The 22,613-nt window shown below is 38.4% G+C and overlaps 6 protein-coding genes across 11 annotated transcripts in view; 4 read left to right on the top strand and 2 right to left on the bottom strand.

The window, feature by feature from the left end:
- The first annotated feature begins 431 nt into the window (after nt 1–431).
- Nucleotides 432–4,084, top strand: LOC120773361. Of its 3 annotated transcripts, none has more exons than XM_040102185.1 (4): nt 432–608; nt 1,077–1,180; nt 3,448–3,580; nt 3,779–4,084. In XM_040102185.1, exons 2-4 carry the CDS (start codon nt 1,090–1,092, stop codon nt 3,876–3,878), a joined length of 324 nt encoding a protein of 107 aa, XP_039958119.1. In that variant the 5' UTR covers nt 432–608; nt 1,077–1,089; the 3' UTR covers nt 3,879–4,084. The 3 variants fall into 3 exon arrangements, with proteins under 3 accessions (XP_039958119.1, XP_039958120.1, XP_039958121.1); XM_040102186.1 differs by lacking the exon at nt 432–608 and adding an exon at nt 810–830; XM_040102187.1 differs by lacking the exon at nt 432–608 and having other exon boundaries at nt 1,081–1,180; nt 3,408–3,580.
- A 227-nt stretch (nt 4,085–4,311) lies between these two features.
- Nucleotides 4,312–4,884, top strand: LOC120773365. Its single transcript, XM_040102190.1, has 3 exons — nt 4,312–4,472; nt 4,556–4,664; nt 4,732–4,884. The coding sequence occupies exons 1-3, from the start codon at nt 4,400–4,402 to the stop codon at nt 4,823–4,825; spliced, it is 276 nt and encodes a 91-aa protein (XP_039958124.1). The 5' UTR covers nt 4,312–4,399; the 3' UTR covers nt 4,826–4,884.
- Nucleotides 4,885–4,893: 9 nt separating this feature from the next.
- Nucleotides 4,894–7,528, bottom strand: LOC120773353 (glucose dehydrogenase [FAD, quinone]-like). 2 transcript variants are annotated; one of them, XR_005705151.1, is made up of 3 exons: nt 6,809–7,528; nt 5,061–6,753; nt 4,894–4,992 (listed from the first exon to the last, which is right to left on the bottom strand). XR_005705151.1 is itself a non-coding variant. In XM_040102173.1 (2 exons), exons 1-2 carry the CDS (start codon nt 7,100–7,102, stop codon nt 5,179–5,181), a joined length of 1,869 nt encoding a protein of 622 aa, XP_039958107.1. In that variant the 5' UTR covers nt 7,103–7,528; the 3' UTR covers nt 4,894–5,178. The 2 variants fall into 2 exon arrangements, 1 of the variants encoding a protein (XP_039958107.1); XM_040102173.1 differs by having other exon boundaries at nt 4,894–6,753.
- Nucleotides 7,529–8,385: 857 nt separating this feature from the next.
- Nucleotides 8,386–17,107, top strand: LOC120773351 (cell division cycle 7-related protein kinase). Its single transcript, XM_040102171.1, has 3 exons — nt 8,386–10,363; nt 12,040–12,262; nt 15,062–17,107. Exons 1-3 carry the CDS (start codon nt 9,883–9,885, stop codon nt 16,677–16,679), a joined length of 2,322 nt encoding a protein of 773 aa, XP_039958105.1. The 5' UTR covers nt 8,386–9,882; the 3' UTR covers nt 16,680–17,107.
- A 1,172-nt stretch (nt 17,108–18,279) lies between these two features.
- On the bottom strand, nt 18,280–19,019 carry LOC120773357 (zinc finger protein 593 homolog). Its single transcript, XM_040102181.1, has 2 exons — nt 18,886–19,019; nt 18,280–18,824 (listed from the first exon to the last, which is right to left on the bottom strand). Exon 2 carries the CDS (start codon nt 18,751–18,753, stop codon nt 18,286–18,288), a length of 468 nt encoding a protein of 155 aa, XP_039958115.1. The 5' UTR covers nt 18,754–18,824; nt 18,886–19,019; the 3' UTR covers nt 18,280–18,285.
- Nucleotides 19,020–19,242: 223 nt separating this feature from the next.
- Nucleotides 19,243–22,613, top strand: part of LOC120773355 (high affinity copper uptake protein 1) — a 28,524-nt gene continuing 25,153 nt past the window's right edge. For 2 of the 3 annotated variants that reach the window (XM_040102179.1, XM_040102178.1), the window contains exon 1: nt 19,243–19,733. The gene's annotated coding sequence lies outside the window, so the exon portion shown is untranslated. The remainder of the gene's footprint in view (nt 19,734–22,613) is intronic. The other variant, XM_040102177.1, reaches the window with a different exon arrangement.

Below are 22,613 nucleotides of genomic sequence, written 5' to 3' on the forward strand. Positions count from 1 at the left end.
GTATATTCTTGGAATTTAAAAAAGTAAATATCTAAATAACTTTGCTATTTCTTGCTCTCTAAATTCAATTTCTTCACTGAATCACTCAAATTCCCTTCCCGCCTCCAACCAATACAATGTGTTTCTGTTTGGATTACATTTCTACAAAACTATTCGACAGCAAATAACAGTTATTTTCTACACATATGAATATGGAAATAAATAATCTCACGCAGTTTGAACTTGAAGCCGTCTGAGTCGCCGTCGGCGTCGCAGTTCGCATCGGTGTCGTCAACTCGTAAGCCTCACCAGTCGCGCCAAGAACGCCTCTCAATTCATTGTTATGATAATCCCCATGCCAATTAAGCGCCGCTTATTAGTCATAAAGCGAAAATATATACTACATACATATGTACATACATACATGCATTGAGAAGCTGTAAAATTTTTAATTTTAAATCAATATTAACTTTACACTACGCTCTTTCGGTCATCAAAATTTGCACAACGAAATTTAGTAACACTCACAACTCCTTCGCAAGCGCGGCCGCTACTCTGACATTGCTACACTTGAACGGGGCGTGAACACCAACAAACATTAACGCTAAAGTAATCAGTCTTGTGACCGGGTAATTACTATATATTTCTTTTGTGGGGGTTGGCGTAAGAACTATAATATATATATGTAGATATGTAGATATAAAAATTAATATTCCTGTGAAAACCATCCATTAACGTTCAGTATAATCATTATGTCTAAAGCTGTCAGTGTTGCATTTATCAGCAACATTCTAAGATGCAATGTTACTCCGAACCCGAGCGAGGATTTTTGCGAAATAAAATCGTTCATAGTAAGGAGCAAGAGAGCACTCCATGATGTTCTATGTGCAAGCAAGGGAAGCGAGTTTAAATTGAGACTAGTCGCATTCAAATCTCAGTCTGAAATATATTGGCAAACGTACTTTAGACATATTTTAGTCTAGGAAGCATTGCGCTTGGACACAAAACTGTTTATTTTTTTCTTATTTGTAGTGTTGTTAAAAGTAAGCCTGCGTCTTAGTGCATTACTTCATTGAAATATTAATCTTCATTTTCAGAAAAATATACAAAATGTCCCCCCTGCTCGTTTTCATCATTTGCGCCACATTGCCGTTAACTTGGACATTCTCTACACAGTATTATGGCAACACCAAATATGCCGGTAAGTCAGTTATAAATGATTACTATTGATTACTCCACATGTACTTATATCGGGTGATTTTTTAAGAGCTTGATAACTTTTTAAAAAAAAAAAACGCATAAAATTTGCAAAATCTCATCGGTTCTTTATTTGAAACGTTAGATTGGTTCATGACATTTACTGAAGATAATTTCATTTAAATGTTGACCGCGGCTGCGTCTTAGGTGGTCCATTCGGAAAGTCCAATTTTGGGCAACTTTTTCGAGCATTTCGGCCGGAATAGCCCCAATTTCTTCGGAAATGTTGTCTTCCAAAGCTGGAATAGTTGCTGGCTTATTTCTGTAGACTTTAGACTTGACGTAGCCCCACAAAAAATAGTCTAAAGGCGTTAAATCGCATGATCTTGGTGGCCAACTGCCCATGCATCCCGAAAAATGCACTGTTTGGTGTGGTTTGTACGCTGGTGGAATCATTGGACCGTATTTTTTCAAAGATGCTGTTGGACGCAACGTTACGGTGAATGGCGATCGCTATCGTTCGATGCTAACAAACTTTTTGTTGCCAAAAATGGAAGAACTGAACTTGGTTGACATGTGGTTTCAACAAGATGGCGCTACATGCCACACAGCTCGCGATTCGATGGCCATTTTGAGGGAAAACTTCGGAGAACAATTCATCTCAAGAAATGGACCCGTAAGTTGGCCACCAAGATCATGCGATTTAACGCCTTTAGACTATTTTTTGTGGGGCTACGTCAAGTCTAAAGTCTACAGAAATAAGCCAGCAACTATTCCAGCTTTGGAAGACAACATTTCCGAAGAAATTCGGGCTATTCCGGCCGAAATGCTCGAAAAAGTTGCCCAAAATTGGACTTTCCGAATGGACCACCTAAGACGCAGCCGCGGTCAACATTTAAATGAAATTATCTTCAGAAAGTAAATGTCATGAACCAATCTAACGTTTCAAATAAAGAACCGATGAGATTTTGCAAATTTTATGCGTTTTTTTTTTAAAAAAAGTTATCAAGCTCTTAAAAAATCACCCGATACATTACATCAGCAGCAGCGGTACATTTGACTAACACTTGCTTGCTTTTTAAATACTCAAAATTTTTTAAAAAACTGTTTTTGTATTTTTTTGTAGTGTAATTTGTTTCTAATATGAGTAGTCGAAAAAGTCTTTTCGTATTTCTAATCAAACTTCACATCGAAATTTCCAGACCGGAAGCGAGAGAACCATTGTTGTGCTACCCGAACTGATACAGCATCGTCTCCATAAACTTGACAAATTTCATTCTTGGCTTACGTGGCATTCTTCCCTTTTTTATACAAAAATTTTAAAATATAGTGAATTTCGTCAATATTTTCACTCATTTTTGAACAGCTGTAACTATTTTTCAACTTCCCCGAATTTAATTTTTTCGGGTTAAATGAAGCTTAAAATCTCACCTTTCCAACACTATATGGTATGACACAACGTGATTGGTAGCACTGGAGATATACGACTGCATAACAAAATAAGAAAAGACTCTTTCGACTACCAATATTTTTCATGCTTTTTTAATATTTTTTGAAAAACTGTTTTTGTATTTTTAAGTATAATTTGTTTTTAATATAATACATTATTTATACAACACTTTCAAAAAAACGAAATGCGCGGAATCTCAAATCTCTTATCTATGAAATTGTCCAATTTCTTGAATATTTTTCACAAATTTTCAGCATTCGAAAGTTAACAGAAAAATTAAGCAATTAATTCAAAAAAAATAATAATGAAAGTGCATGGAAAACTTATTTTCATTCCTCTTACGAAGAAGAAGTTTTATGCAAAATATGTAGATATTTCAAAATTTTGACCTTTTATTTGCCATTTCGAGAAAACACAAAAACAATTTTCTGTCTTATAGTTAGCTTCTTTTTGTGTGAAAGATTTTTATGAAAAAAATTGTGAAACAATCAACAAAATTTTTAAACATACATAAACTCTTCTGTTTTTTTGAAAAATATTCAATTTTTCTAACTAAGATTTTTTAATTTTTTTTTTGTTTTTTCTTCAAACGTGTTCGATTTTTCATTTCATAAACTGTAACTGCAATTCCATTAAAAATAATTCATTCGAATTAATTTTTATTCAAAATATTGGATAGTCGAAAAAGTCTTTTCGTATTTTGTCAGTGGTCAGTTTGAAGTTTGATTAGAAATACGAAAAGACTTTTTAGACTACCAATATTCAATACTTTTATTTATAGAAAACTTTTTATATGTCGATTTTTGTGTTCCGCACTTCAGCGCTGCCAAACCACTGTTACTACGAGGAATTGAAACTAGCGGTGCCGGTCAATGACACCCTGTATCCAACAGATAAAGAATTTCAATGCATAACGGTATTTTGCCGCTATGATTATGTGCTGGTGATAAAGCAGTAAGTTGATCCATTTTAATGTATAAAACATATATTTTTAATCCGAGCACCTGACTCTTGGCTTTTAGACTGCCAACTTCACTCTTTGCGAGCTTCAAAACTAATTTTTATCAAGTCCGCAAGACAAAATAGCCTTTTCGGAAATGTCATCCTGTTTTGTGTCCTCCTCCCATGCTAATATTAATTTTTCACTTACAGCTGTGACCGTTATCTGCTGCGAAATGGCTGCATTGAGCAGCCACCCGATTATAGTAAGCCTTATCCCGATTGCTGCACCCAAATTAAATGTGCCGATTAAAACCTGATGATTATTTTAACTTCGCATGCATTTGTAAAGTGTATCTATTAATTTAAAATTATGAATTTAGCAAATAAACAAATCTTAATCGCATATACAAACATGTCACTGACGTAAGAAAAAATACCCGGGCACTTGTTTGGTAATTATCAGAAAGTACATAAAAGCTATAAAATCGCTTATAGCAGCAGCTCGAGCATCCAAAACATTTGTGTTTGTGTTAAAAAGTACTCACCCCCTCTCACCCTGCCATCCCACGTAGATCCGAACCGGTTCGGCGTCGTTGTGCAATCCTCTTCGTAATTCAAAATCGAACAGAACCGCGCTGATAATTGTACTGTTTGAGCAGGCAATAAAAATATTGAATATTAATCATTAGAAACAAAAACAATAATCAACAGCAAACATCAAATCGAAAAGTATTCATTAGCGCCGACATTGAGCCGGCAGCGCACAGTCGCTGTTTGAGTTTGGTCGTGTGAATATAGTTTTTTCAGCCTTAGAAATCTGCAAAAGTTGCTATGAAGTTTGTAGGTGTTGTAGCATTGTTTTTGGCGTTGGTGTTAGCTGCACTGCTGGACTGCGCAGTAGCCGGTAAGTGAGACGACACGACGGCGCATTGCCGGAAATGGACGAGATATTATATAAAATTTGTTTCTCCTTTAATTCGACAAAAGCCGATTGCGAGTATCGCGGACAAAAGGCAAATAAGGGCGAAAATTTCCAAATAAAAGGCGAGTGCAGCCAGTACACCTGCGACGGACCCGGCGCTATCTCTGCCAAAACGTATGTTGCTGCTCGGACTTTGTTCCTCCAGTTACCGTTAATTATTTTTTCGATTTTATTGTTGTAGTTGCCCATCCATTTATGCGCCACCAAGTTGCAAGTACACGCCGCAGGACGACTCGAAGCCTTACCCCGCCTGCTGTGAATCGTATGATTGTTAGTGACTTACGCGTGCCCGTCAAATTGTTTTTGTGTTTTTTGAAATGCCAAATAAATGGACATTTTATGGGGCCAATGACCGCTTTTAGTCTCCTAGGTTTTATTGTATGGACACACCACATATTCACAGAAGAAATAGACGTAAACACACAAGTCTATTTTAGCTCAGCTACAATAATTAAAAATTTAAGATGGATGTTTGCGTTCGAATGCCGAAAATTCCTACTACACAGTTACCTTGTTTATTTATTTTTCCCCTCTTTAAACCCAAACTTCCACTCGGTTTGAGACTTCATTGCCCAGTAAATATAATTAAGTTAGTTATTTATTGGATTTTATTTTTATATTGTTATTCTCACTTCGGCTCCACCAGCTCCGTGCACTCGTTCCAATCCTCCTTTATAAATACTGCCGCGCGCTCGCCGATCATAATCGCCGGCGCATTCGTATTGCCCCGTGGTACATCCGGCATAATGCTGGCATCCGCTACACGTAAATTCTGTACGCCATGCAATAGTAGGCGTGGGTTGACACATGCGTCCCGATCGCTCTTTGGACCCATTTTCACAGTGCCAACGTGGTGAAAACCTCCCTCTCCCATATATTTGATGTAACAGCGCCAATAGGCGTCCGAACGGTACTTATAGCTGTCGCATTCGTCACACGGTATATGAAGCAAAGTTGCATTAAGTGCGCGCATGGTCTTCGTGCGCTCCAGACTTTCAAGAAAGCGGATACCGCGAAGCATAGTCGCTATATCTTCAGGATCATCAAGGTAATTGGAGTACATGCGTGGCGCATCTAGATAATCGGCACTGCGTAGTCGCAATTTGCCAACGGAACGCGGTTTGGCGAGTATCAACATAAAGTTTATCAAATGCGAGTCCTTGAAATTCTGATTTATGCTTGCAATTATCTTTTCATTACGCCTGGCCATGTGACCTAGGAAGAGTTGCCTATTTTCACTTCGATAGAGATTATAATGGAACTCTATGTCTGGAACAGAGCTGTCACCTTTGGTATTTAGGAAAGACGTAAGACCACTGGGAATGCCGCTCAAATTGCCTCGATTATGTATTAGATAATCATAGATGGCATCTGTTGGGCGCAAACTATGATGACTGGGCTCAACTAAGGTGTTATTGGGTAATCTGAAAAAGATCGTAGTGATAACATGATCGCACAAATTCGCGCCAACCGCCAAGTCGCGCACCACCGAAATGCGCAACTCTTTGAGATGCTTGCGCGGGCCCACACCGGATAAAAGCAACAACTTTGGTGAATCTATAGCACCAGCTGAAAGCACTACCTCTTTGTGCACTTCGGCGCTTAGCTCATGCACGCCACGCAGCAGAAACGTTACCTTGGTGGCTACCTTACCGCCACGTTCGAAGTGTATCTTGCGCACATGCGCATTTTTTATCACGTGCAAATTGGGACGCCCGGACACTTTCGCCAAATGCACTTTGCCCGTGGACATCCGTCTACCAACTCTCGCCGTTACTGGCAAATACATTGTACCTATTTCTATGCCATTCTCCAGCTTTCCCAACCGTGGTAAGCCCAACTCTGCGGTGGCATTGAAGATCACGTTGCCTATTACCAATTTTTGGTCTGAGTAATTCTCGTTCAGCACTACATATCCTTTTGGATGTGTGGCATTGCCCACTGGGCGCACCGCTTTCTCATAATAGCGCTTGACATCCGCCCAGCCCCACTTTGTGTTGCCTGCGGCCAGCCAATCGTCGAAATCCTTGCGATGTCCTTCCACGTACATCATTCCGTTGATTGCGCCCGAACCACCTATAGCCTTTCCGCGTGGATGAAAGCAGAGGCGGTGGATAAGCCCCTGACAAACGTGCGCAAGCGGTTCGGAATAGTAACTCCAGGTGTAAGGGCTTTGCTGTACAGTACTAGTCAAGCTAGGTATCTACAAAAAAAACTTGTCTAAGCAAAAAAAAACGCAATAAAAGAGTGTGTTTAACCTCTGACTCTTGTGGAGGGTCGTCGCCAGCTTCCAACACCAACACTTTCCACTTGGGATTTTCACTCAAACGACTTGCCACCACCGAACCTGCTGTACCGGCGCCTACCACAATGAAATCGTATTTTCCAAGTCCTTCCTTTATGGCCGTATCACCATAATCCTTTGGCCAATTCGGCTCTGCTGAAATAGCACATTGTGCTGTTAGCAGTGTTTGGACCAACGTAGACACCAAACTGTTGACTGTACCTAAGCTCTGCGATGCGCAAGGCAGCTGAAACGAAGCGCTTGCCATAACGGGTATTTTGATTATATTTACAAACTTGTGAAGATCATATGTTAAAAGCTGTTGTCCCAATTTCGAAACGCGTGTAGGCGACTTATTGTTTCACTGCGATTTGTATAAGGCCATTGTTTACGGAAGTAGGTGTCTTATCGTATAATTAACTACAATGAGAATAAGCGATTGTATGTTTGGCCGTGGTATACTTTTAGTCTCAGCAGTAAACTAGCAAAAAGGTCAGTAGGTTCTTGAAAGTTTGGAGATCACTAAATCATATCTATAATTGGATGATGTACATCTGGGAACAGAAATACTTCATCAGCTGTCGCTTACAGGCTGTAGAAAAAATATTTTTTTAGACATTTTGCTACCAAAGCAGTCCTTATGACAGTCCTTGGACCGGGACATACGAAACAATTCGGTTCATCTGAAAGTTCAAGTTTGTCAACTCAGAAAAAACTGGGCCACCTTTGACCGGAAAAATCAAAAGGGAAGGAATGCGTTTTAGGTTTTATTAACGTTGATGAACACTCTGTCTTCACAACAAATGCGAAATATTTCGAACATATTCTAGTATAAAATATAACGGCATCGCTTGTGCTTCACAGACAGAGAATGTCTGCACCGGTTTTGATACATACTGCGCCAATCCCAATGCGGACTTGGCGAGCAGTTTGGTGAACACCTTGATACAAACTTTCATTACTGCGCAATGCGCCATATCCGCGGAGGATAGTTGGCCTAAAAACTATGGCAAAGAGGCGCTGAAAAGTGGTTTGGAGATACATACATATGTATATGATTTTGTGATTGCTGGGCATCTGTCGCTTTATCACCTTTGGGGGCTCTACAAGAGTATGCTTCGGTCTTGAAACCTTCTATTAGTCGCCACATCTTTTCGTAGGATTTTCGAACATTACCCCTGTCGGCTAGCTTGTCAAGCTCTTCTCTCTATCTATCCCATCCCTCACGTGTTGTGGTCGATTGTTACGTTGCGAGGTGGGCAGTCTGTTTTCTCTCTGCTGCAACACGGCCTTGGAGCAATGATGCTACAAAGCAGGCATTGTGAAGATGGGTTCGCCAACTGACGTCGCTACTGTGTGCACTCTCAATTGCGTTTGCAAGGAACTTGGAATGTACGTGTGGCAGATGCTAGCATTATGCCCGATGTGTTCAGCGCAAAAACAAATGCCACCACCATCATGATAGCGGAGCGTGCGGCCGATTTCATGAATACAGATTGGGCCGCTCTGAAGGCGAAGATACAAAAATAGCCAACTAACATGAAATCTGAACACTTAAGGTAGTTGCAAAATTAACTGTATTGTTGTAGATACCAACTAACTTCCCCTCCATGAACTCTTAAAGGATTCTTTGTCCCTTTCTTAATTTCTAACGCCGTAATTCGATTCATGTCCGTATGATAAAATATTTTCTTATTTATACTTCCAAATTTTGAGTTTCTAATAAGAATTTAATTGTGAATGGCAAACCTACTTGAGCGAATTCATTTCCAACTGAAAGCAGTTGGTATTGCCAGATAGGCATTCCCATTACTTTAAAATTTTTTTGTTTGTTGTCTGTAGAATTTTCTGGAAAAAGTGTTTGTGTGTTTCTTAAGCCCGAATTGGCAAAACTAACTGAAGCTCTTGCGTACGTAAGATCAGTCATTGCTGTTTTTCGCAGAGGGATAATGAATTGTAACACGCTATATCTATCAATGTGTTTTAGTTCCGGGTAGTCACGTCTTGTAGGTAGGAAAATATGTGGCAACTACTCATCCAATTTCGCCACAAAGCAGCTGTTTACAGCGCCCGCAGCTGCGGCGAATTGGCCGCAATTTTCAGTAAACGTCTTTTTTATCGTTCTTTTATTGGCATTTGCTTTGGTGTTGTTTTTTTTTATTTTTGCTATTTGGGGACTGATTTGCCAGCTGCTCCTCATTTCTTTACGTTAGTAAACGTCAAATAAACGAAACATCAGCGATTAACAAAGCTCAACCAGGAACTCCCGACCGTGCTGCCTTGCCCGGAAAATGCAACACCGGGCCCATTCACTGTCAGTCTTGCCGTCATTCTCGTAGCAAACTCGATTTTCGGATTTTGACAGCGAAGCTACAAGACGGATATGTTTTTTTAAAATAATTTTTCATATATTCACATAAGTAAAATTTCTATTTATTATTTGTAAACGTCTTTTTAACCATACGGGAAATAAAATAATAAAAAAATTCCATTACTATTTGATCGACAACATTGGACAGTCAAATAAATTTTCTTGTGCAAAATTGTTTGTATGCCGTCGAAGGAGAGCGAAGTTTTTATATGAATTCGGTTCTTAGTTCAAATTTTTAATATATTTTAACTATTGGCGGAAATCGCCAAAATTTTGCGCTTGGTGTACAAGTGGAGAGTTTTTTGGCGTGTCCTTGTGAGGTGGCTGATAAGCATTTCTTATCGAAAATAAGTGTTGTAAAAAATTTTGCCGTGGAGTACCAAAAATTAACTTGGAATAAAGGGGCTTCAAGGAAGCTGAAGTGCCCAAAAGGTGTTGTGAAAGTTGTACTTCGTAAAAGCGGCAAATACAGTGTTACCGTAAAAAATTCACATAAACAGCCAGAAATAACACCAACACCAAATAAAATATCAACAACACCGCCACAAGCCCCAACAGAAAAATCACAAGTTATTGAAGGCATAACGAAAATATTGCCTAAAATTGCTCCAGTTCGGCAAAATAAATCTATAATCCGGCTACAAAGAAAGCCGGAAACTCGGCAAATCGGGAAAAAAATGGAAAAGAAGTCACACAAAACAATACGGAATGGCAATGTGATAATAAATAGCGGCGGAGGAGTCACCGGCAGTGCAGTCACATCTGCAATAACCCTTAACACACCTACGCTAGTAGCTGGACAGAAACAGCACACTACAGGCGGTGGCGCCGTATCCACAACTATTGGAAATACCAGTGGTCCCAGTAGTGGCAGCAAGCATCGCAGCAGCAACTCAAGCCATCACTATCACATCCACCACGGACACGCTACTAGTCATCATCATTCTCACACACACAGTCAGAAACAGCAAACACAAATGCATCACGCACCGAGTCCAGCTTTAATGCTTGCTGTCGGCAAAACGGCCAACGAATCCAGCAAAAGCACAAAAGTTATGAGCACACAAGTCACCAATGCAATAGAACACGCCGCAGCGATGGTAACAACAGTCAGTCCCAAGTTAACAACGACAACGGCGATGCGCAACAAAAACGAAGGTGAGTGCACTTGACACATAATTCTACAATGTTTATCATTTGTTTGCATGACAATAAACCGAAAGTGAGAAAAGCCCGTTAGCATATGTATGTATATAGAAAACAAACAATAAGTAACGAAAAAATATTTAAATTTAGCTTTCTAAGCCATGACCATTAATGGAATTTCTTATCGGGCGTTTTGAGTGCGAGATATGTGAATTTTGTTGTGCCGTGTCGTCATTCATACGTACTTATGTACGTATGTACAAAAATAGCATTGTGATAAAAAACGACCTTTGCTAAGGTTGCACCAGGCTAGGCAATTTTATCCATCTCTAAAAAGTGTACTAAGAAAAATAATTAAAAGCTTTTCTTTCTTTCTGTTTATTAGAACAAATTCATAGATATTTAGTTTAAAACTGTGCCTAAGTAAATTAAGTACTTTACGTATACTTTACGTGTACATATTTGCAATTTTAGTTATTTACATGTGAATATTTGTAAGCTTCTATAACAAAATTTTATAACTTAACAGTTAGATAAGTTTACGAGACTAAAACGAAAGCAATAGAAATACACTCAATCCTTTTTTTACGCGATTTTTGGTTCTGCCACTAATCGCGTAAAAAAAAAATCGCGTAAAAATGGTTAGTTTTCCAATATTAACTAACGAATTGGTTCCGAATATAAAAAATATCGCATATAACAAAATATACGCGCAAAAAAACATTACAATAAATTTCAAATTTCAGACATTCATAACAACATAAAAAATACAAAACAAAAACCATATATAAAGGAGAAGAAAATAGAAAATAGGTAGATTTATTGAAAAACCCGTTGAATGCTGTTTAATCACTGTCATTATCCGTAGTGGAAATTATTCTTAGCCGCTTATTTTGATGGCCGGCACTGATATCACTAGAATTTGTACCAGAATCAATAGTAAGAACTATGGATTGATGTTCTGATTGACTTAGCATCTCCGACTGAGTTTGCACCATAAATTCAGTTAATTTTGTTTGAATGCTTCTCTTTGGACCCAATAAACTCCGATGTAGTTCTTTATATCTTAACATGCAGAGACTCAATTCTTTTTGAAAAATTAGTGCACGTTCGGCATCAGTATCATTTGCTACAAAATAATTTTCCAATTCTGCTGCAAGTTTAAGACCAAGCAAAAAACGAAAAAGAGCAATCGCGTTAAAGTGAGAAATTCGCGTAAAAAAAGGAATTTGCGCTGCAAAAATAACCGCGTTAAAGTGAAATATCGTACAAAGAGATCGCGTAAAAAAAGGACTGAGTGTATTGCATGTGCAATCGTTTAACAATGTTTTACATAATTCTATAATTAACTAAGCACTCAAATAAACAATTGCGTTGAGCCAGAGCACAACTGTAATCTATAAAGTTGTTAATAATTCATCTACGTAGTACTAATTCTCCGCCACTGATTAAGCGATTTATTGCTTTTATGTACAAATATTTATATTATGTATGTAAGTGCATGCTCGTACATAACTTTCTTATTTGCTTTTTTTTGTATTTTATCTATAAGTATTATCTACATACATATGTACATATGTATATACATAATATCTATAGTTTGTGCATACTTCCATCCATGCATGCCTATACGTCACACAGATAAATTCATCAGGTACATAATTCATTTTTTATAACTATATTTATAGAAGCTATCAACGACTTACGTCAACGCATTCCTGAAATCGAAAATATATTCGATGTACACAGTCGCATCGGTAATGGGACCTTCAGCACGGTGCTTTTAGGCACTTTAAAGAAGGAACGTGATTTACCAGAGCACATGCGACGTAAATTTGCAATCAAACATCACATACCCACCAGTCATCCAGATAGGATAATGAAGGAGTTGCAGTGCATGGCCAAAATCGGGTAAGTGAGGGTAGAGGGAAAGCGTTTAATACCTTCTCAACTGATAACAGCCATAACTACATACATACATACATATGTACATGCATGTATAAACGTTCATTACAGTTGCTCGCGTTATCAAAGTATTTGATTTCAAATATGTACATACATATACATATGTATGTACATTTTATTTACACCATTTTCCAATATATTTTCGAGATCGTCACTAACCCTTTACTATATGTATATTGCTTTGCAATAATGAATTTTATTTCATTTGTCATTTCTTTATTTTGAAGTGCCCACCAAGTCGACATCTGAATCCATATCTAAAAATAACCATTTCTTTTGTTGTCTATTTCCACTGAATTTAATATTACGGCCAATTTCGCAAAATTCTACAAAAATATTTCATCGTACATACATAATGATTGTACACATTTTTGCTGCCATCCAGCGTTAAGAATTAGAACACGCAGAATATCATGGGCATACCCGTGTCAAAAGAAACATGTCTATTTTATAATTTTTATTCGCTTGCGAAAGAGTGGAAAATATTGCCACTCACGCGCCCAAAATTTGACGTCGTCAACCGTTGGAGCTTATGACGTATTTCGGAAACTGCCAAGATTTTCGTATTCAAATAGATATATGTACACTAGCCAAGACGGCCCGAAAAAAACCCTAATATTTCCCTTAAATGTGTGCTGGGGACGCCTACGGGTTCATGACGGGCACTTGTAGGCATCGAGCAAACTTAAATATATTATAGATACATATACTTTTACATATGTTCTATATTTATGTAGAATTACAAATGCGCATACCAATGTGCTTCCATATCTACATACATACATATGTATGGTATGTATGCACATATCATTGTGGGCAAAGCGCCCACCGTATAGCGGCAGTCATCATATTCTATGGGAATCAATGGCAACGTCAAACTACTTTGCAAATGCGCATGTTAAAAGAGCAACAATCAACTGTCAGCACCCTACAATGCCCCCACCAGCGCCGCGCACCGCTCACCCCAATTACATCAACGCAGCCGGTTAACGACAATAGGGATGGCTTTGTTGCTACTGTTGATGTCTTTGTGGTCAATCGATCGCCGCTGACGTAGCGCCTTCATACAATTAGCATGGCGTACGCCGGCAGCAAAGTCACCTCATAAGCACTTTGAGTAAATAAAACAAACTACTACTACTAGTGCTACTGTCTGGTCTGGTCTGGTCGGGCCGGGTCGATATTGCCCGCGCAACCTTCACCTTCGCTGATACCCAGCTGAAGGCAGTCGCGCGCTGGCAAGGTTGCAGTTATTGCTGTTCTTGCTTTAATTGATTTCCAGCGCTACACACTCGTACGCAGGTACTTACATATGTACATACATACATACCAAATGCAAATAATGACTTTCGCCTGAATTTACTGGCTTGTTTTCGCTTTACGCGCCGAACATACCGTGCACTATCGCACATTTCAAGTACTATCATCAGTTGATTTGATTCTACATTGTATTGTTTGCTCTTTTTTTCTACCGCTTTGTACATCTTCGATAGCGCAGCAACGTCTAAGTGGGCATGGATGTACGTCACAGCTTGAGGACGCGCGTCACAGCAAATTTATTTCTATTCAACTCGTTGAATAGCTGTCTGTCTCGCTATCTGTTCGTCTGCCGCGCTGCCTGACTAACGTTCATATACGGGCGGTGTGCCGGCAAGCTTGTAGGCCACCTTCTTAAGCTAACTGCTAGACGCCGCGCACTCTTAAGGTGAGCCTAATTTGTCACCTCCAAACTCCGTAAATTCCATATCGAATCGCAATTTAAATGAGTTGGGGCGATCCCTTATTGCTGCGCACCCACAACCACCCACTGCTGACGCTCAACAAGCGCAGCTATAAACCTGTAAAAAGTTGATTATTGGTTTATTCATTGTACGATTCGTATTTAGTGTACGTTTATTATACAACATACAGTTACAATATATTCGTTTGTTTGTTTGTGCATCTCTTGAGCGTCAGTCAGGCGCATGTTTTTTCTGACTGCGTTCAGGGGCGGCGGCGGAGACGTGACGTCCACTCACGCTTCCTCTGTGAAACCGTCACTCACCCAGCGTCTGTTGTTGCTGTAGTTGCTCATTGGTGGCTTAGGTTTATTTTTATACACCGAATTTTTATTTACGTAAATAACAGCGCCTCGTACACTTTCGCGCTTTGCAGTCGATGATAATTGCTAATATTAATGTTCGAGCTTCTGGGTGAACTCAATTATTCATATTATTATATTTTTTCATTATGTGACGCACTAAACGCATTGTTTTCACACCGCAATCTCAAGTATTTAGTGAAACCATTTTTAATTTTTTTTTCATTGCATACCGGAACTGTTCTAAGAAAATATTTCATAGCTATTTGCGACGCCAATGGTTGTTTTCACGAATCACAGGTGTCACAAAAATATAACCAAAAAAATAAAAAATATATATATGTACATACATACATATATACTTATGTATAATGAAACTTTTTATAAGCCGTCCCGTGAGATATCTGTTAGGATCAACCATTTAAAGTAACTTAACAAGCACAACGACTTATCATTTCACTATTTGTTTTAGTATACGAATCTTTTAACTTTGAAAACAATGTTTCGAGCTTAGGACCGCAGTTTAAATTAAATTAATTTTAAAGAACTGTTGCACCCTGAGAACTCCGCCCTGGTAGATATTGCCCCCGATCTCCATTCTCTCTTTCAATTATATTTCGACATATTTCGGTACTAAATTTGGTTTCTCACTTTTATTTTTACAGCGGTACAGACAATGTAGTCGGCATCAACTGCTGCATCCGCTACAACGAATCGGTGGCCTTCATCATGCCATACATGCAGCACGATCGGTTTCACGACTTCTTCAACAAAATGGATCTAGCCGAACTGCAACACTATATGCGCAACCTGCTGATCGCATTGCGGCACGTACACAAATTCAATGTTATACATCGCGACGTGAAGCCGAGCAACTTTCTTTATAATCGCCGTAAACGCCAATTTCTGCTTGTGGACTTCGGCTTGGCGCAACAAGTGCCTACAGCACACATCCCGAGCGCACTGGAAACCGGTTGCGAACAGTCGAATGCGGCAATCGCGTTAACAATCGGCACGGAGGGTAAGCGACCTCGCGATGGGGACGAAACGACGTCCAGCAAGACGATTGACGGTTCCATCAGCAGTGTGGCGCCTGGTGATGCCTATGGTATTTCGAAACGTCCACGTTGTACCGGTCCATCAGGTGAACAAGATTTGCCGGCTAATGCGACGCCAAATGCGCGTGTCGCCAACAGCTGCATTGTGGGTGGTTCGCCATTTAAAATGCCACTAAAACAATTGAATGAGATCACAGCGGCTGCTGGCAATAAGAATAGCGCCACAGGCTTGGCAGCTAGTACTGCTGTAGTCAACAACAATACTAACCAAAATAATAACGGTGGCGGTAATGGCATTTGCGAGACACCGCTGGGTCGCCAGGTGAAGTCGGCCATACTGGGTAGTTCCGCCAGCAATCGCTTCCAGCAAAAGATACGCCAAAGTGCGGGTTGTGTGCGTAATCCCAACAGCATTGCACCGGAAGGCGCCACTGGTTCTAATGCAGCGGCACAGTGTACGGATATAGCCAGCAAGTACAATACTAACCGAAACCTCAGCACCGCCAACGGCCCAAAGTGCGTCTGCTATGGCAATCCACAGGTCTGCAACATGTGTCTCGTCAAAAAGGAAATGCATGCGTCGCGCGCCGGCACACCTGGCTATCGACCGCCCGAGGTGCTGCTCAAGTATGCCGACCAAACCACAGCAGTGGACATTTGGGCGGCGGGCGTAATCTTTCTATCTATACTGTCGTCGGTATATCCATTCTTCAAAGCCCCCAACGACTTTGTGGCGCTGGCGGAGATGGTGACGATATTCGGTGACAAAACCATACGTAAGACTGCCTTCATACTCGACCGCCTACTCACGCTCAGCCAAAAGACTAAGCCCCTCGATCTACGCAAGCTGTGCGTACGCTTTCGGAATCGCGTTAAATTCAGTTCGCCGGATTTGCTGAAGAAATACCAGCGCTCAGATGGCACCTGTGAGGTATGTCGCAACTGTGATCAATTCTACTTCAATTGCCTATGCACGGAAACCAATTACAATACCGAGCCGCTAGACGATGATGATCCATTCCCCGCCAGTGCCTACGATCTATTGTACAAACTACTCGAAGTCAATCCACTGGAACGCATCACTGCCGAGGAGGCCCTCAAACATCCCTTTTTTAGTGAGATGTCCACAAGCGGCAGTGCCGCAAACAACAACAATGACAGCGGCAGCGCAATCGCCTTAGAGAGCACTAAGAAGAAGGGTCCACGGGATAAGGTAGAGCCTTGAAATTTACTTAAACGTCGTGGCAAACGTAAAGGAAAAAGAAAGGGGAGAGAGAAACCAAAAGAAACAAGATGTATGGAAGAGCAAGTGTAAAAAATGTTTAGTCGGTGAAATTCGTTGTTAATTGTTGGAAATTTTTCAAATTGTTGAGCATGTGCACCTTCGGTATCGATTGAATCTAAAAGCAGGCAGCTCAAATTGCATTGTAAAATCATACGACGATAAAATCGTATTGTGGATTTATTTATATTAGTAATTTGTGACAAACGCTTTGGACCATTCTCTAAATCGACAAATGTCTGTATAAAATTTACAAAATGCGTTAGAAAAATTGTGTATCATAGTGTAGTAGCGTTTTTATATATATAAATAGTATAGAAATATATTTTTCAAAATCATGCCAATGTGCAATGATTGTTGTAAAGAGCAAATGAACCAGTTATACCTCTCTAGTCCACAGCTAACGGAGCTTTGGGCGTTGGATTTTCGAAAACAACCCAGTTATCCAGTTATACACATATGTAAATTGTACGCTTTATTTCGTAAAAAATTCCTTAATTTGTTTTAGTTTTTAGTTTTTGTTGAAAATTTGCGCTTATATACATATATATTAGTTGTGTCTATTTATTGAGTATTTATTTTTAATGAAAATGTAACGGCAAACATTACAACTATGTGTTTACTGTGCAATAATTTTACTAGTTTCTAAATATTAGAATTGTATGATGTGTATAAATTGTGTTTGTTGTGTGATTTAGCGTATATACTAGATGATAACTACATATATGTACTTATAAACGTACTAATTAAAATATTTGTTGCTTTATACAAAAATACTAAATTTGTTGCGTTGAGATTTTTTGTTGTAATTTTTATTAATTAATACATCGCAGTTACCGTTGCTGTGTAGATATACATACATATGTACGTAATGAATGTTCCACATATTTTTTAATTTCATATTTTAATTTTCGAAGTTAGGCTTTTGCAAAATATATAAAACGGGAAATTTAGGCCCAAGACACCTCTTTAGGCGCGCATCCTATATTCACTTGGCTAAAACGACAGTCGGGTCTACGTAACCGGAACGGACCCAGATTTTTACAACAACAATATTCATTTGTGCTTGGAGCGTTAGCTCAGTAGCTTTGAGCAAAACTTTTTATGCTAATACATCACACCAAATACCGCCTACAATTATTTATTTTGTATTTTTTAGTGTACAGTTAAACTGTTTTTTTTTTTTTTTGTAGGCATACAATAATGTATGGGGAATGTTGCTGAGATGGCAGTAGGTTGATGTAAATCCGGGTTTGTTCCGGATGCATATATCCAACTGTTGTTGGGACGGAACTATGTATTTACAATGCAGACTATGTCTCTATGCAGGCTTTCCTAAATTTTTTTCGGTACAATATTACTTTTGTTTTTTTAATTAAAAACGTTTTTGCAAATACAGCAAAACGATTACCAAATGCTACTGAAATTTTATAAAAGAGTAGTAAAACACTCAATTAGTTACAATTCTTATTCTACTTTTTATTTATTTATAGCGTTAGTTTTTGAAAGTAAACTGTATTATTTTTAGAAATTTAAATGCTGGTAAAATTCATGTTTGCATTTTTTCCACTTTTCTCTTAGACTTAGGCGCTTCATCCTCCACCAATTTCTCTTTCAACTGTATACGTTTACCCTTTTTCACCTCCTCCTTTGAGGGTTGTGTTACAATTACACGTTTTTTCGGCGCTTTGTAACTACCTTGACCAGCAGCACGTTCGGCTTCCTCAACTGTATATGGTTCCAATTCCAAAGCTTTCATGCGACGCTTATGCACTTTGGTGCGAAAGTGTGCTTGCATTGCATGGTCGTCGATAAAATATTTGGCACAGTGTACACAGTAGAACTGTGCGAAACCAGTTTGTTCAAGATCCACCTGTTGATTGATGAGCTCTGCGGATTTCGTTTGCAGGTCGTCATCAATCTGATCAAGATCACGCCGTCTGCTGCGTACACGCCAACGTCTTCGCAGGTGCGTATCACCAGAGTGCATTTTCTTACGCTTCTGTACCATACCCATTTTGAAGCGTGTTCTTCAGATATTACACTTACAGGAGAAGAAATTCAAAATATACCTGGTTTTAAGTGAAACTGAAAATAAATTATTCATGAATAGTTTGAAGTTTTTTTTTTATAAATATTTAATAGTTACCAATTGAATTACGACTTTAGGTGAACACGCGTTTTGTTTTTATGCAAGCATATACCTAGAACGTTATCATATGTTTTTGACAGTTTGCTTTATGTGACATACTAACTTTGGATTCGCAATAGAATAAATTTTTGAATACAAATACTTCTAATATTATTCAATAAAATTTCATAAATAGCTTCTTTTGTTAAAATTTGACATATTTTTGTAAAATTTGACATATTCACAAGCTGCCTCATATGCAATGAAACTGCACATTGTCATTCACAATAGACTCGGCTAATTATGCATTTCTGTCAACAGCTGTGCACTCTGTAAATGTGTGCTCTCTGTTGGTGGGCTGGTGGAGCTCAGCGCCAGAAAGTTGTCAATCGGTCGAAGAGCACTGAAGTGATTGGTTATGTGAGTTTTCCATTGTAATTAAATTTATAGTATTTGTTATTAAAAGATGTTGAATAAGCATATTTACTTCCTCCACATAAAGAAAGTGTAAAAGTAGCAAAAAGATTGCTGTGAGTAAGCATTTACGCCGTTTAGAGTGACAAAGTGTCTGAATGTGTTGGGTAACTTGGAGCCAAAATCGTGATTGTGCACAGTGATATTGCATAAAAATAACACTAAATTCAATAAATAAAAATCAAAAAGCATTCAATGAACGAATGATAAAAATCAATTGGTTTAAATAAGTTAATGAATACATTCCAATAAAGTGCATTCAACTGCTGTAGAAACCAACTGCGACCTAATTAAATCAACTGGACTGGATCAGCTGGTACGGCCATAACTGCTGTAGTTGTACATTTGGTCTTCCATCATATCACACAAGCGACGACAGCACAGCAAAAGTGGTAAGTGTTCGAACAGTAAATGTATTTTGACTTCCCAGATAGTGGAACCTTCTTATCACTTAAGCTTATCGGTTTTTACAGTAATTAGTAGCATTTCATATATATTTACACTCCCGACGCTAATTCCCAAATATTAAGTTGTTTTCGATTGTTTTAGTTTGTTTGCCACGCATAAATATAACTGTTATTATTTATTTATACCATTTAATTTGTACATGTTATCAGTTTGCATTTATCTCAAATATTATGCGCTAATGTATAGGTTGGGTTTTGAATGATGTAACGCGTCAGCTAGCAAAGCAATCAGGTGTGCACACAGCAGTCGAGCATAGCGAGATATTCACGTACTCATGCGTATACAAAATAGCATTCCATGTACGAGTATATTCCTCAGGCGAATGCGATAAATGGCAATGTGTCGTGACATAGAGCAACGGCTTGGGGCAATATCACATTGTTGCCTAATCAACAAACCGGTTTGTGCCGAGTACCATATTTCAGTGGTATTTCACAAAACTTTATGCCAATTATATGAAACAAAGGTACAAGCGCTGTATGCTTGCATCTGCTGCTAATGATGAGCTCCATGACTTGTTGGGGAAGTACAAATATGAAATATTTAAACACATAAAACCTTAAGACCTACCAGAAGCTTAATTTCTTTCTTATCTCGAGGTTGTGTTTAGATAAAAATTCAAGCAAACTGTAATTTGTATGATTGACGTACTTCTAAACTTCTCACACAAATTTATCATTTTCGAATTTTTTAAATGTTAATGGAGACCGAAATATAGGCAACAGGTTGTTGTGCCAGACAACAGTCAGCGCTAGTAATACAAATGTCATGCATATCTATATGTACATATGTATACTATATATCATACGTAGATGTGTACATAAACACGATTAGTTTTTATAATCGGTAAGAAATGATTGTTGGTAATTTTATATAGTTCCGTTTGTTTGCCCAACTGCTAAACCGCTAAAATTGCACTTAACTAGAAGCCTGTTTCTGTTTATGCTTATCCGCTTACATTATACATATACATATATGTGCATATATGTATGTTTTGTTATAGAACTGGTTTTAGCATTTCTAAAAAACAATATTTCTGTTATATCTCGTTGTTTCTAATGCGAAAGGTAAATAAATTTTGCATTACTTGTTTGCTATGCATTAATTAAGCCAGCGCTTGTATATCAATTAAAAATTTTTGCGGCAATATATACATAATTTTTAAAATATTAATTATGTTTTCCATATTTTTCGAAAAAGTGAGAATAAATACCTTTTTCTACAACTTTTAAAGAGCACAGCTGGCGGGAAAATTAAAAAAAAAATATTATAATTATTGTTTTTTCATCTTTCGATGGTATGTGCCATTAAAAATACAATACTTAATTATAAATAAAGCTCTGTCAGTTTATCTTTAAACGTATACTATGTATGCATGTAGAAAATATTCACCTTATGTTTATTTACTAGCGCATGACTTTTGCGCAGAATATTCCTGCAATGCAATCCGAATTCGCTTAAAAAATCGATGGTTATCGACTTTCGCACGTTGTCAATCTGCACTATTTCATATTTGAATTCGTAAACAATACAATAGTTTGCTATTAACTCTTAATTTTGATTGAGTTAAGGCACGCTCTTAATTTCAGTTTACATATTAAATATTAGTACATATGCACACATTGTATACTAGAGTGCTTTGCATTAAGTTATTATTGTAATGGTTAACTAATTGGTGCAACCGACTGAATTATTTACCACAAAAAGAAATGTGATTTTCGATTTTTTTTAATGAATTGTAAAATTCGTGTGCAATCCTCAATGTCAATGCCAAGCGGCCGCCACCGGTATTGCCGGACATTGATGGACACATAATTAATAAGCCTACATTTTCACGTATTTGTTTGAACATACTCGTAATTACCGTCACTGGTGCAGAGCGATCGGTCAGTTCTCGCTAATTAATAAATTCACTTTTCACGGCTGCCGGTATTGTATGACAAATTTCAATACTTTAAAGTCGCCAATATGCGCCTGTACAGCACGTTTTCAAGTTAGAACAACAACGGCGGTTTGCAGCAACAAACACTAAAGTCAGCTGCAGCTTCAATTACATTCAACACATATGCTTGTGCGTTAATTAGCCGCTAATAAGCAATGATGACAAGGGAAGTTTCCAATTTCATAAGTGCGAAAGGTGTTGCACGGCTGCGTTGCAATTATTATTATTACCTTTAAATGTTTGTGTATGTACGTAGGTGTAAACGCAGTTGCTTGCCGGTTCGAGCAAATAAAATAAATAAATAAAGTTGGAAATGTGGACAAAGAAAATGTAAATCGGCGAGCTGATCGCTTTAAGCGCCGCAGAGTCACGTTGAAAATCGGTTTACGCAGATTGTATGTGTGCAGCTGACTATAGTCACATGTAACTGTACACTTTAGAACACGCGCGTGCACAGCCGCAAATTCGAAAAGAGAACTAAATTCTTATCGAGATGCATTCCAATTTTTCGGCAACGTCAGCCTTGCCAACAAATTGCTTAGCTGGCAAAGCAATTTTTTAATTTTCTGCTGATTTGGCGAATCGTGCCGGCACTAATATCGCTGCAGCCGTGGTGAATTATGTATTTAGTGCACCTGTGTTGGTGCTATGGCCCGTATACGCAACGTTTCTTTTGCTAAAGCGCTGGACACACACACACGTGCACGAGATCACACACATACATATGTGCTAAGTTTGTGTACAGTTGCGTTGCATAAGCACTGCAAAAATTGTGCTTTCTTCAATTATTTATTACCAATTTTTATTACGGCAGCTCATATACATACAAACAAACACACATAATATATGTATATGTATAACG

The sequence above is a fragment of the Bactrocera tryoni genome, chromosome 4, assembly GCF_016617805.1.
Source record: "Bactrocera tryoni isolate S06 chromosome 4, CSIRO_BtryS06_freeze2, whole genome shotgun sequence".
NCBI classification, from domain to species: Eukaryota; Metazoa; Arthropoda; class Insecta; order Diptera; family Tephritidae; genus Bactrocera; species Bactrocera tryoni.

Bases quoted from the DNA above. Each gene is read 5' to 3' on its own strand.
- LOC120773361 (XM_040102185.1), top strand. From the start codon at position 1,090: ATGTCCCCCCTGCTCGTTTTCATCATTTGCGCCACATTGCCGTTAACT. The intron at 1,181-3,447 runs GTAAGTCAGTTA...TCCGCACTTCAG, and splicing joins TGGCAACACCAAATATGCCG to CGCTGCCAAACCACTGTTAC. The intron at 3,581-3,778 runs GTAAGTTGATCC...TTTCACTTACAG, and splicing joins TATGTGCTGGTGATAAAGCA to CTGTGACCGTTATCTGCTGC.
- LOC120773365 (XM_040102190.1), top strand. From the start codon at position 4,400: ATGAAGTTTGTAGGTGTTGTAGCATTGTTTTTGGCGTTGGTGTTAGCT. The intron at 4,473-4,555 runs GTAAGTGAGACG...ATTCGACAAAAG, and splicing joins GCTGGACTGCGCAGTAGCCG to CCGATTGCGAGTATCGCGGA. The intron at 4,665-4,731 runs GTATGTTGCTGC...TTATTGTTGTAG, and splicing joins GGCGCTATCTCTGCCAAAAC to TTGCCCATCCATTTATGCGC.
- LOC120773353 (XM_040102173.1), bottom strand. From the start codon at position 7,102: ATGGCAAGCGCTTCGTTTCAGCTGCCTTGCGCATCGCAGAGCTTAGGT. The intron at 6,754-6,808 runs GTTAAACACACT...TTTTTTTTGTAG, and splicing joins ACCCTCCACAAGAGTCAGAG to ATACCTAGCTTGACTAGTAC.
- LOC120773351 (XM_040102171.1), top strand. From the start codon at position 9,883: ATGGAAAAGAAGTCACACAAAACAATACGGAATGGCAATGTGATAATA. The intron at 10,364-12,039 runs GTGAGTGCACTT...CTATATTTATAG, and splicing joins GATGCGCAACAAAAACGAAG to AAGCTATCAACGACTTACGT. The intron at 12,263-15,061 runs GTAAGTGAGGGT...TTATTTTTACAG, and splicing joins CAGTGCATGGCCAAAATCGG to CGGTACAGACAATGTAGTCG.
- LOC120773357 (XM_040102181.1), bottom strand. From the start codon at position 18,753: ATGGGTATGGTACAGAAGCGTAAGAAAATGCACTCTGGTGATACGCAC.